Raw genomic sequence first — 13,295 nt, 5'->3', positions numbered from 1 at the left:
GTTCCCTTTTCTCCACACCCTCTCCAGCATTTATTGTTTCTAGAGTTTTTGATGATGGCCAATCTGACCGGTGTGAGATGATATCTCATTGTCGTTTTGATTTGCATTTCTCTAATGATTAATGATGTTGAGCATTCTTTCATGTGTTTGTTGGCGATCTGTATATCTTCTTTGGAGAAATGTCTATTTAGTTCTTCTGCCCATTTTTGGATTGGGTTGTTTGTTTTTTTGTTATTGAGCTGCATGAGTTGCTTATAAATTTTGGATATTAGTCCTTTGTCAGTTGCTTCGTTTGCAAATATTTTCTCCCATTCTGAGGGTTGTCTTTTGGTCTTGTTTATGGTTTCCTTTGCTGTGCAAAAGCTTTTAAGTTTCATTAGGTCCCATTTGTTTATTTTTGTTTTTATTTCCATTTCTCTAGGAGATGGGTCAAAAAGGATCTTGCTGTGATTTATGTCATAGAGTGTTCTGCCTATGTTTTCCTGTAAGAGTTTTAGAGTGTCTGGCCTTACATTTAGTTCTTTAATCCATTTTGACTTTATTTTTGTGTGTGGTGTTAGGGAGTGTTCTAATTTCATATTTTTACATGTAGCTGTCCAGTTTTCCCAGCACCACTTATTGAAGAGGCTGTCTTTTCTCCACTGTATGGTCTTGCCTCCTTTATCAAAGATAAGTTGACCATATTTGTGTGGGTTTATCTCTGAGCTTTCTATCCTGTACCATTGATCTATATTTCTGTTTTTGTGCCAGTACCATACTGTCTTGATTACTGTAGCTTTGTAGTATAGTCTGAAGTCAGGGAGCCTGATTCCTCCAGCTATGTTTTTCTTTCTCAAGATTGCTTTGGCTATTCAGGGTCTTTTGTGTTTCCATACAAATTGTGAAATTTTTTGTTCTAGTTCTGTGAAAAATGGGTGGGCAGATTCTTAACCACCATGCCACAAGGAAAGTCCCCTCAACCTCCTTTTCTAATACTTTATTACCAAGAATTATTTTTTTGCCAGTTAGATATCACCCTTGTATTTATCTTTTTTTAATTGATTAATTTATTTTTACCTTTTGACCCCCTTCATCCATTTCTCCCACCCCCTACCTCCATGTCTGGCAACCACCAATCAGTTCTCTGTATCCCTGAGCTTGGTTTTTTGTTTTGTTTTGTTTTTTATATTCTGTACATAGAGGGAACATATGGTGTTTGTATTTCTCTGTCTGCTTAGTTGCACATGTTTACTGTATGGCGTGATGGCTTTCCTAGCACTATTTGTCTTGCACAAGCCAACTTTACAGATAATGTTAATAATGTGGAAAGTGAGGCAAAGTTCAGAACAAATAAGTATTGACTTAGTCAATGACAGTTGAAGTTTTTGAAGAATATCATATACTTTTCTTTCCATACATAGATATCAATATGATGGATATTCTTACAACACCATCTATGGCTAAACCTAGGCAAGATTATTATTCAAGAACCCCCGGACAAGTATTATCTCTCATCAGCTCTTTGGGATTTGTAAGTACTTGATAAGAAAAAACTCATATAATATGCCCTTTCATGACTGCCATTTAAATGAATTAAAATATCAAGCATGTTGAATTACTTCAACATTTTATCTACTTAGGTGTATAACAGTCTATGCATTTAGGTGGTGTTTTTGTGAAGGTAAATCATAGCATTTGTTTTTCTCTTTCTCTTTTTAATAGCACACACCAGTTGCAGAAACAAGTCAAGACTCTGCAAATATTCTTTCAACCCATGTATCTGAAACATCACAGCTTTCTCAAGGACTAACTTGTCCTATGTCTATAGATCAAAAGGACATTACTCCTTATTCTAGCAAACTACTAAAATCATGTGAGTATAAAAGAAAAGGTAGTTTATTCCATTAAATGTGTCTTTTGAGGAACAAAGTATTTTGGAATATTCAAATATTCAAACGCTCTGTGGCATTCTTCTATTTTATCATGTAAATGCCATTTCTGACAGGGGTTGTTGCAGATCTCTAAATCAACAGAATAAAATGTCAAGTTAATTCTTAATGAGCTATAATATTGTAATAATCATTGGGTGAATATTACTGTACTGAGTCTATGGAAGTCTTATATGGAGAAGATGTAGTACTTGTACTATTCTGTGCCTTTATAAAATTATTTCCAAAAGATTCTGAAATAAAATAGTTGAAGTAAAGGTATGGTTTTTAATTATTACACAATAAAAGACAAAAGTCAAGTAGTAAAGGAGGCAAGTGGGACATTTGTATAGCATTTAACCTCACCCTCTATAACTTATCAACAGTGGACAATTTAGTTGTCTGCATGCATGTTCATCATCTTGGGAATGTGAATAATGATGCTTTGAAGGGTAATTAGTTTTGTTTTTTTCATAGATTTTACCTTGTTTTGAATTTGGTCCTCAAATCTGTACGTATCTTGGATGGATGGATAGACTGATAGATAGATAGAAGAATTGCCTCCTTTTTACAAATGAGAAAATTAATATTTGAAAACTTTCAGTTACACACTAGTAAGTAGGTCAGTTAATTCCTGACTGCAAATATAGTTTTCTGTCCACTGACCCTTTCCTCTTGTTTCTTCAAACACTTCTGTGAACATCAAAATAGCTGAAATATATATATAACTTTGATAAACGGTAAACTGTTAGGGAGTTCCCTGGTGGTCCTGGTTAGGGCTCGGCACTTTCACTGCTGTGGCCCGGGCTCAATCCCTGGTCAGGGAATTAAGATCCTGCAAGCTGCGTGGTGTGGCTGGGAAAAAAATAGAAAACTGTTAAAATATAGGATATGCAAATTTGATTTATAGCCTTGTTCTTAAGGGAAATGATTGCATCTCCCTCAGCCATTTTTTAATCTGATCAGAACGTGGTAGGCACTGTGCTGGTCACATGAGTGAATATGAAGATGAATACGAGAGGTCCTTGCCTCCGGAGTACCTGTAATTTTGTGGTGATTGTAGATATAAAGGGATAATAATAACAGTCCTATAAAATAAATGCCACAGGAAGACTACTGTGATCCAGCACAAAAAGTGATCATTGCTAACTGGAAAAATCAAGAATGGTTATAAATAAAGATATAGGAAAGGCAAGCAGGACCTAAAAAGAGAAATAGGATCTTGATAGCTCCAAGTATATTGGAAAAGGGCATTTCAGATAGAGGCATGAGCAAAGGCATGGACACGTGGAAGTATTTTCCATCTTTAGACAACAGGACAACATGTGAGAATGGGAAGCACGTGCAAAGAAAAAGGAAGTTTAGCAGGTAGATGGGGAAGGTACATGGGGAAGGATCAAGTGCTGTTACAGAGAGCCTGGAATGTAAGCTGTAGAAAAATGGGAGCCACCAAAAGTTCCAAAGCAGGGAATGGTCTGATCGTATCGGTGATCCAGAAGGAGCTCAGTAGCAAATATACAGTGTGCAGACACATTAGATCAGACACAAGTTCCCATGTTGCTGGGGAAAGGCAGCTGAGCAGTTTACTCACATGTCAAGGTCAGTGTCCAGTGAGTCTCAGGAATCCCACTGAGAGGATTTATGTGCCAAAGAGAAAGTTGTTTTAGACGGACTTTCAAATCTCCTTCCAGTTTTAAAATTCTAAGGCTTATTAGATCAAAAAAACTATAGTAAACTAAGAATTTACTTGGGATTAAAGTCATGTTCACCCTTTTCAGGAAAGAGAAAACAAGATATACATATCTTTTTATATACATATAAAATCTTTATATGCATGTATTGTGATCTTTAGTAAAAGCATGATTATCTATTGTGTCTCATTTTAAGTTCAGGAGCAACAATTTTTATTTTTTTATTTTTAAAAATTTATTATTTTTTTTGGCTGCATCGGGTCTTCATTGCTGCACGCGGTCTTTTTCTAGTTGCGGCGAGTGGGGGCTACTCTTCGTTGCAGTGCGCGGGCTGCTCATTGCGGTGGCTTCTCTTGCTGCAGGGCACGGGCTCTAGGCACGCGGGCTTCGGTAGTTGCGGCACGCGGGCTCAGTAGTTGTGGTGCACAGGCTTAGTTGCTCTGCGGCATGTGGGATCTTCCCAGACCAGGGCTCGAACCCGTGTCCCCTGCATTGGCAGGCAGATTCTTAACCACTGTGCCACCAGGGAAGTCCCAGAGCAACAATTTTTAGCATCGTTATTTGTATATAAGATACAGGAACTTGTATCATATAGATGGTGCTGCTTTCTTGCACTGGCTCACTCTTAGACAAATCACTATTATTTATTTTACCCAGTAGTGTAAAAAAGTCTCTATGGATGTATATAATTCCACACTTGTAAGCATGTAAACCTCAACATTAAAATAAAGCCATAGTTTTAATTAAATACAAATTGAATCGAGTAAACGTAGTCCCATTCCAGCCTCCTAGCACACCTGGATATAGCACATCAATAATGGTCCTTCATCAAGAAAAGTTTCAAGTTGGATAATGGTTATTCAAAATGGATTTCCTCCTAATTATGTAAATTCGCTCCCTAGTCCTGATTTCTACTTTATGAATATTGAGAGTTTTGCATTGTTTTTTAACTTTCAGAACAGTACTTGTATGCCAAAACCACCCAAAGCCATCCTTATGGATGAAATAATGTTTACATGGAAATAGTTCTGATATGAAATACTTAATACTTTTTCTAATTATCTGTAAAGATTCAGGGTCAGCGGGAAAGTAGGAAAGATGTGACATAAGCTTCAATGTTTCCTCTTTCCCCACAGGTCTTGAAACCGTTGCCTCCCACCCCGGGATGCCTGTGAAGTGTCTAACTTCCCATCTCCTCCAGTCTAGGAAAAGGCTGGCGACATCCAGCACCAGCAGTCAATCCCACACCTTCATGTCCAGTGTGGAATCCGAGTGCCACAGCAGTCCCAGATGGGAAAAGGATTGCCAGGTCAGAGTGACATGCACCTTACCCAAAACCAACTATGTGTGTCCAATTAATGATAGAGATGCTATGTACCTTTTCATACAAATTCTGTAAGGAAATGAAATGGTTACATGAATGGCAGTCAAGGTATTCTTCATTTTCCTATATATTCTGTCAAATTCTCTTGAACTATTTCATTTCTCATTCAAATGTGAAATTATTCTTGCTCAGTATTTGAGATTCCAATTTTTTTATTTTTGCAGTATATTAATAGTAAATGTTTGGTTTCTAGGCATCTAGATGGACTTCTTTTTTTTAATTCCCTACCCTGACACACACAGACCTTAGATTGTTGAGTTTTTTTAACCTGTCTTATTTTAAACTTATACTACCTCCTTCTTTACTGTTTTCTGCCAGTTTCTCATTTAATGGAATGGTAACTCTTTTGGATGAGAAATAACTTTTAGACCACAAAGGTAATGTAGGTGTGTCTTTGAAAGTATATATTCTAAGGAGATTGCTTACCAAGTGAATAAATTTACTGAAAGTTATCTTACTTAATTTATATATTCTGTTTCGGGCTTTTTAAAGCTATTAAAGCTGAGGGGAACTAAAAATATAACAAAGTTTCCTTTATAGAATGCTGACAAAATAATGTTAGCTTAGAATAATGTTAATACACAAAGAGTAAACCTTCCATTTGATAAAATAAATTGGACTTTATTTGCTCCTTATTCTCAGTAGCATGATTTTCTTCATTATTGTTGATATGTGTATTTTAGGAGTAAGGTCAAATTATTTTTTAGTTAAGGCAGGGTTTCTCAATCTTTTTTCCTTCTCTCCTTATTGATTGCCCTCTAGGTAATAAATGCTTCAGGAAAAGCCAGATTTCCATTCTATTATTTTACCTCTTTTCTATTCAAGAAAGCATGTTATATAATATTTCAAACTATACATAGCTTAACTTTCTTCCTCCCTCATCTGCATCCCTAAGGAATGCAATGATTGGGTTACAGTAGAGCCTCTCAGGTTAGGTCAGAGGAGTGACAATGGACCACAGGGGACCACCGCTGGTAAACTTGCTAATCCCCAAATGCATCATTTTCTGTGCTTCCAGAGCAGTGAGTTGTACTTTAGGAATTGTCTTTTTGTTCATGACTAACTGCTCCTTACTATGACTAAGTAAGTTAATAAAGTTCGATTTTTCACATATCAAAAATATGCACTATTAGGGTTTATTGAAGATTCACTCTGAGTAATCTTGTAAAAATCCTGATTACCATATGCCAGTTTGCAAGATTATGTCCAAAATTCTGATCACACAAGGGCACCTGCAGAGTTGGAATTCAAACAGTCTTCAGGAAAAGCACTTTGTTATCAACGCATCATCAGTTCATATTGTTGACAATGGATATTAACTCCTATTATTTGGGGTTTTTAATTACAAATTGCCATTAGTTTAGCTTCATCTTGTCAGCTTGGTTTTATTATACTTGTATGAAGTGATACGTGTTTACATTAACAATATTTTTAGCCTGTAATTTTCCATTAACTGTATTTCATGCCCTGTGATTGAAATACAAAACAATCATCCCTTTTGCACAGCAGATATATACATAATGTAGCCTTACCCTCAGTTTTGCCTGAATATATTCCTATTAATTTGTCCTATTTAAATAACATGTAATACACCATCAAATACATATTATAGAATAGTTGGTTTAAATTTTATACCAGTGTTTCACTCAAAATAATGTATATAAATGTATACTATAATTGTTTATATTGCTTTCTAATTCTCCATTATCATTGTTCTGTTTTTCCATGGGAATGTGGAAAGAGCTACCCATCGTAGCTTATGGGGTCAGTTATCCCACTTAAGTGGGCAGAGGTTTAAAAGGTTAAAGATTCTCAGCTTTACATAATTTTTTAAACCGTTTTTTCCTCCCTCTTAGGAAAGTGACAACGCAGTGGGCTCTACAATGATGAGTTGGAATACAGTTGAAAGGCCTTTATGTACAAAATCTACAAATGCCATGGAGACCAAAAGTTTCAATAAAAGGGATCTTGAGTTAGCCGTTTCTCCCATTCATAACAGCAGTGCCGATCCTGCCACTGGAAACTCTTGTGGAAACCTTGCTGAAAAATGTTCTTCTGGGGAAGTTTCTTGGGAGGCAAGAGAACTGGATGTAAATAATGTTCATCTGGCTGCTGACACAAGCCAGTCTGGTTACCATCAGTCACATCAATGTGCTGTGGATTCCAGTGGGGTGACTGAAGAACACCTTGGGAAAAGAAGTTGTAAAAGAAGTTTTGAGTTAGTTGACTCCAGTCCTTGTCAGGAAATTATACAGAATAAAAAAAATTGTATCGAGTATAAGAGTAGTAATGAAATGAGAGATGGTTATGCCAATCAAAGGACAGGCTTAACAGCTAAAATCCAGGACCTTAGGCTGTCAGTATACAGAGATCAGCAAAATGATGGGGCTAATAAGGAGAACATGGGCAATTCTTTCACTGATAAACAACAAACACCAGAAAAATCACCTGTCCCAATGATAGCAAAAAACCTTATGTGTGAACTGGATGACGACTGTGACAAGAGTAGTAAGAAAGACTACTTAAGTTCTAGTTTCCTGTGTTCCGATGATGATAGAACTCCTCAAAGTATTCGCATCGACTCTGATTCATCTTTTCCTGGAATTTCCATCATGGAAAGTCCATTAGGAAGGCAGTCCTTAGATCCAGATAAAAGCAGCAAAGAATCCTCTTTGGAAGAATCAAATATTGAAGACCTACTTCCTACATCCCCCAGCTGCCAAGAAAGCACCTTTCCAAGAGGTGATGAGAGTCCTGCCGTCCAAGACAGCAACCGAAAAATGTTAGCTCCTTCTTTGGAGGCGTTGAAAACATTAACCTCTAAAAGAAATGCTGTGGCTTTTCGGAGTTTTAACAGTCATATTAATGCATCCAATAGCTCAGAACCATCCAAAATGAGCATTACTTCTTTAGATGTGATGGATATTTCATGTGCCTGTAGTGGTTCATATCCCATGGCTATAACCCCTACTCAAAAAGAAAGATCCTACATGCCATATCAGGTATGTGATCACTTGCTAATGTTTTGTCCTTTAGATTTTAGAAAAATAAACTATTAAGGCCAGACACTTGCCTGTCAGCTAGACTATATAATATTAATCATATAGTTTTGTTTTGCTTCTTGGGAATCTATGGCTCCTTGGAGGTTTTAGTACAGAAAGGTAAAGCAGGTAGCAATGTTTATCATTCTTAACTCCAATGCCTCCTTCATTTGTATTGTTCTGTATACTTTCACATATTTACATAGCACATGTTTACATATTTACAATCACATATTTTCACTTGATCACAGCAACTCTGAGATACAAAATTAAAGTCCATCTACCTTACTGCCTTTTAAGGACATATTTAGATGATCTCTAAAATAGATATTTCAAATCTTTTTTTTTTCCCTAAACCTTTATCTTTTTAAACCCAAAGTTTCATTTTTTCCTTCCTTCGGAGAGACATCATAATACAGGAAGTGTAAACCTCGACTGTAAGGTTACAAGACTTGAGTTTTCTATTTAGAACTTACTGAGTGACTTAGAAGTCCTTATCTTCAGAGCCTCTGTCTGCCATTTGTCTGTAAAATATAATGACACCTGTCCTGCTGGTCCCACAGAGTCCTTGTGAGACAACAAAATACCTTAAAACCATAAATGCGGGCTTCCCTGGTGGCGCAGTGGTTGAGAGTCCGCCTGCCGATGCAGGGGACACGGGTTTGTGCACCGGTCCGGGAAGATCCCACATGCCGCGAAGCGGCTGGGCCCGTGAGCCATGGCCGCTGAGCCTGTGCGTCCGGAGCCTGTGCTCCGCAACGGGAGAGGCCACAACAGTGAGAGGCCCGCGTACAACAAAAAAAAACCCATAAATGCCAGTTAGCACGAGAAGTTATGTGTAGTTCTGTTGTATGCATTGTCCTAGTAATTCACTCATTTGTCAGCCACAGCCTCCCTCTGTGACTGCTCTCAAGCTTGTATTGATCCATCCTATCAAGAATTTTTTCTTGTGGATTTATTCATTGTTTCTTGCATTTCCAGCTCTTACTGAAATAATTGGTGTTATCTAAGCTATTGAATTTCATTATTATAATTAGGGCTTTTTACAATAGGACTTTTCATAATTATAATTAGTTACAAGGCCATTTTCAAAACTGATCAAGTATTTGAGTGTATCTTTTATGCCCAGCAGCCTAGCTTCTCTTTTGTTTTAGCATTTCTGTTCACTGTAAAAGGAATTAAGATATTTATTGTGTCTTAAACTCTTTTGAAATTATCAGACCCCAGATCAGGTCAAGTCAGGAACTCCATACCGAACTCCAAAGAGTGTGAGAAGAGGGGCGGCCCCTGTGGATGATGGGCGAATTCTGGGAACTCCAGACTACCTTGCACCAGAACTGCTGTTAGGCAGGGCCCACGGTAAGGCATGCACATCTTGCGTTTTTGAAGTAACACTATGTTTTCTTCTGAGATAAATTGTTTTAAATTTCTTTAGTACTTAGATTGCATAAGGTAAAAGAAAATGAACTCGTGCAGTACTCTTTTCTCACATATATGGCCTTTATTATAGGAAAGAAGACATGCAGCCATTTGTTCTTGGCCTGCTGGTTTAGTCTCAATGATCCAGAAAAGTCCCGCCTTCCACCCCCTCTACTGTCTTTGTTCTAAATGTCTCCCCAGGTCTATTTTAGTTTGGGTTCAGGAATAGACAGTTGGGCCTACACTAAGATCCCTCATGCCACGAGGCCAAAAAAAAAATCTGTCTCTAATCCTGACTTCCTCTAGGCAGCAGACACGTGGCCAAAGTGCCTATTCTGTATTCTACTGTCATTCAGATGCTATGTATCAGAGCTCGACTTGTCCTCTAGCTTGCTCTTCCTCTGTTCCGTCTCTCTGTTCACCATCTTCATGGTGACACAAACATTGTCCCTACCTTCAGGCATTTAAATCCGATGAATTACATGTCTGCAGTGTGTCTCCTCACTGTTTCATCTCTGCCACTATTCCATGTAAGAACCTCATCTTTCCCTTTCCTTCATTTAATAACTTTCTCTTTGATCTCCTCAACTTCATTCTCTTTTTTGCAATCATTGCCACCAGACTTTCCCTCTTAAAGCATAATGGAGTTCATGCTACTCCCCTCCTTGAAACAGAGGAGGTGTTTGGCTTGGTGGCTCCACCAAGGAGCCTCCTTGGTGGCTCCTTCCTACCTGCAAAAAGAAAGCCAGGTCACTGATTCGAGGCTCTGAGCTCTCATGCTAGTCTCGTCTCTCAGTTAGTCTCTTTATAGGCCTTATCTTCCCATTTTACTTAGACACATTTATTTTCACATTTTCCTTATTTTGCACAACTGTTTTGCCTTAGTAGGTTTTTTTTTTTTTTTTTGGCCGCGCCGTGTGGCATGTGGGGTCTTGGTTCCCCGACCAGGGATTGAACCCATGCCCTCTGCAGTCGAAACGCAGGATCCTAACCACTGGACCAGCAGGGAAGTCCTGTTTTGCTTTGTTTTGCCTTAGTTTAGAAAAGCCAGTACCCAGTCACCTCCCTGTCAAATTTCTTCTCATCGGCTCATCAGTTCAAATGTCACCTCTTCCATAAAGCATCCCTTGATCAATTATGGAGAACTAATTATTCACTGCTGTATCTAGAGTCTGATTTCTCCTTGTGCATAGCCCTCCAGGAGAGCTCCTTGGCAGCCCTCACTCACCCTTGTCAATAATCTCTACAATGTTGAAAGCAGACACATTTAATATTCCCCTTTCTTTATCTGCCAAAGCATCTAAGTTCCTCTGGGCACTTAACTAGTTTTGGTACTTTATCCTTTTTGTTAAGTCACAGATTTGCCAGCTCATTTCCTATATTATAATTTATATTTTCTCCAACTTAGGATACAGTATGAAAGTAAACCTCAAATGTAAAGATTTACTTGACAAGATCTTGTCACTCTTTTAGTGGGACATGTAGTTATCTTAGCTAGCTAGTGAAATATTCTAAAATTTTTATTTTCTATAAAAGTAATTTGATACATAGTGTTTAAAATAAATAATAGACAGCAATTTATAATTTTAAAAAACAATTCCCTGCTCTCTAACCTCTTCCCTGGAATCCCAGGCCCCAGAAACACTCACTTCGGCTCTTTAGTTTTCTAATTCCAAACATCCTGTTGAGACCTCTGATGCCCTCCATGTCTTCCCCTCAGCCAAGGGGACTTAGGGACCCTGGCCTGAGTTTCCACAGCTTCTTGTGCATATGTTTGTTTCAGCTCTTTTAAAATTGTGTTAAAATTACCTGTATTGTCTCTCCCAGAGTAGGGTGTTTTCTCCTTGGGGAAAGCTGTCTTCCTCATCTTTGTATCTCTTATATCTGGCACAATACCTGGCTTATAGTTCAATTAATGATGTGAGAATGAACTCATAACTTTAAAACAATGTACCTAACTCCTGTTTTCTTACATGCAGGATCTCTGACTTTGGGTGAGTAAATTTCTCCATAAAGGAACATGGCAAAGCACATTTAACTGAACAGTCAAAGTCTAACTAGATCACATTGCATACAAAATTTTTTTTCATTTCAGCTCATTTATGAACTGTCTTCTGTCTTCTGAGCAGGAAGACATCCAGAGAGATTGCTCTTCTCTGTGAAAACAAATGTAGGCATTTGGCCTTTTTTTATAACTTTTAAAGGTAGCAGAGAGTGTAGATATAGCTTTTTTTATTGCAACTGAAGAAATAGGCTTGATAAAAATATTAATATTAGTGGCTACAAAAGGGCTTGAATTTTCTAAACCATTCAATTCTATTATTATTAGAAAATAGAAAGGAATTAACAGTATCAATTTACAAATTAAAGAAGCGGTTTTAAATTAGAAAGCCAGTAGTATAAAACAACTTTATTCTATATCTCTGGCTAATGATATATACTATAATTGATTTATTTTATAATTGATAATATGATTTATCACAATACATGATCTTATTAGACTTTGACTCAAGTATATGGGTATGTATGACATATCCATGGAGAAATCATGTATGTTTTTGACATGAGTACATTTTCGGCTGAGCTGGGAAAAGGGTCCTAATTTCTAACCTAAGTAAAATAAATTAAAATGCACATTTTTTCCCAATTTCCCCCTACTTTTCTGTTATTTGGTTATATTATCTGAGCTGTTGGAATAATTCTTTCTCAGTGCTGCTTAAAAGGCCTACTAACCGAGGTGTTTTGTATGTTTTTATAGTGATTACTATAGAAATAGAAGCCTAGAGACTTGTTTGTACCTTGTGTTCTTTAGGGAAGATGGGATTACGTGGCTTGCAGATGAAAAGGCACTCTAAATGCATGTGATTATTTTTTCTAATGGCATATTCCATGATGCTTTCCTGCTTGCTTTTTTTTTTCCTACTTGTTTTAAAATGAAATGGTGGTAGTTGCTTAACCACAGTAATGAATTTTGTGAAATTGATTTTTTTTTAACATCTTTATTGGAGTATAATTGCTGTACAATGGTGTGTTAGTTTCTGCTTTATAACAAAGTGAATCAGTTATAAATATACATATACATATATCCCCATATCTCCTCCCTCTTGTGTCTCCCTCCCTCTGTCCCTCCCTATTGCACGCCTCCAGGTGGTCACAAAGCACCGAGCTGATCTCCCTGTGCTATGCGGCTGCTTCCCACTAGCTATTTTACATTTGGTAATGTATATATGTCCATGCCACTCTCTCATTTTGTCCCAGCTTACCCTTCCCCCTCCCCATGTCCTCAAGTCCATTCTCTAGTAGGTCTGCGTCTTTATTCCCGTCCTGCCCCTACCCTAATGGTTCTTCATAACCATTTTTTTTCTTTTTAGATTCCATATATATGTGTTAGCATACAGTATTCATTTTTCTCTTTCTGACTTACTTCACTCTGTATGACAGACTCTAGGTCCATCCACCTCACTACAAATAACTCAGTTTCCTTTCTTTTTATGGCAGAGTAATATTCCATTGTATATATGTGCCACAACTTCTTTATCCATTCATCTGTCGATGGGACACTTAGGTTGCTTCCATTTCCTGGCTATTGTAAATAGTGCTGCAGAACACTGTGGTACATGACTCCTTTTGAGTTATGGTTTTCTCAGGGTATATGCCCAGTAGTGGGATTGCTGGGTGGTACGGTAGTTCTATTTGTAGTTTTTTAAGGAACCTCCATACTGTTCTCCATAGTGGCTGTATCAATTTACATTCCCACCAACCATGCAAGAGGGTTCCCTTTTCTCCACACCCTCTCCAGCATTTATTGTTTCTAGATTTTTTGATGATGGCCATTCTGACGGTGTGAGGTGAT

General features: G+C 37.6%; 1 protein-coding gene across 4 annotated transcripts in view; it reads left to right on the top strand.

Moving 5' to 3' along the window:
- Window positions 1-13,295, top strand: part of MASTL (microtubule associated serine/threonine kinase like) — a 59,262-nt gene that overhangs the window by 14,648 nt on the left and 31,319 nt on the right. For all 4 annotated transcript variants that reach the window (XM_028494838.2, XM_007113676.4, XM_055087820.1 and 1 more), the window contains exons 5-9: window positions 1,401-1,510; window positions 1,702-1,852; window positions 4,735-4,907; window positions 6,839-7,984; window positions 9,244-9,382. In XM_028494838.2, the coding sequence (XP_028350639.1) occupies window positions 1,401-1,510; window positions 1,702-1,852; window positions 4,735-4,907; window positions 6,839-7,984; window positions 9,244-9,382 (1,719 nt within the window). The remainder of the gene's footprint in view (window positions 1-1,400; window positions 1,511-1,701; window positions 1,853-4,734; window positions 4,908-6,838; window positions 7,985-9,243; window positions 9,383-13,295) is intronic.

The sequence above is a fragment of the Physeter macrocephalus genome, chromosome 11 (assembly GCF_002837175.3).
Source record: "Physeter macrocephalus isolate SW-GA chromosome 11, ASM283717v5, whole genome shotgun sequence".
In the NCBI taxonomy this organism is placed as follows: domain Eukaryota; kingdom Metazoa; phylum Chordata; class Mammalia; order Artiodactyla; family Physeteridae; genus Physeter; species Physeter macrocephalus.
This window is presented reverse-complemented; position numbering and strand designations above follow the sequence as displayed.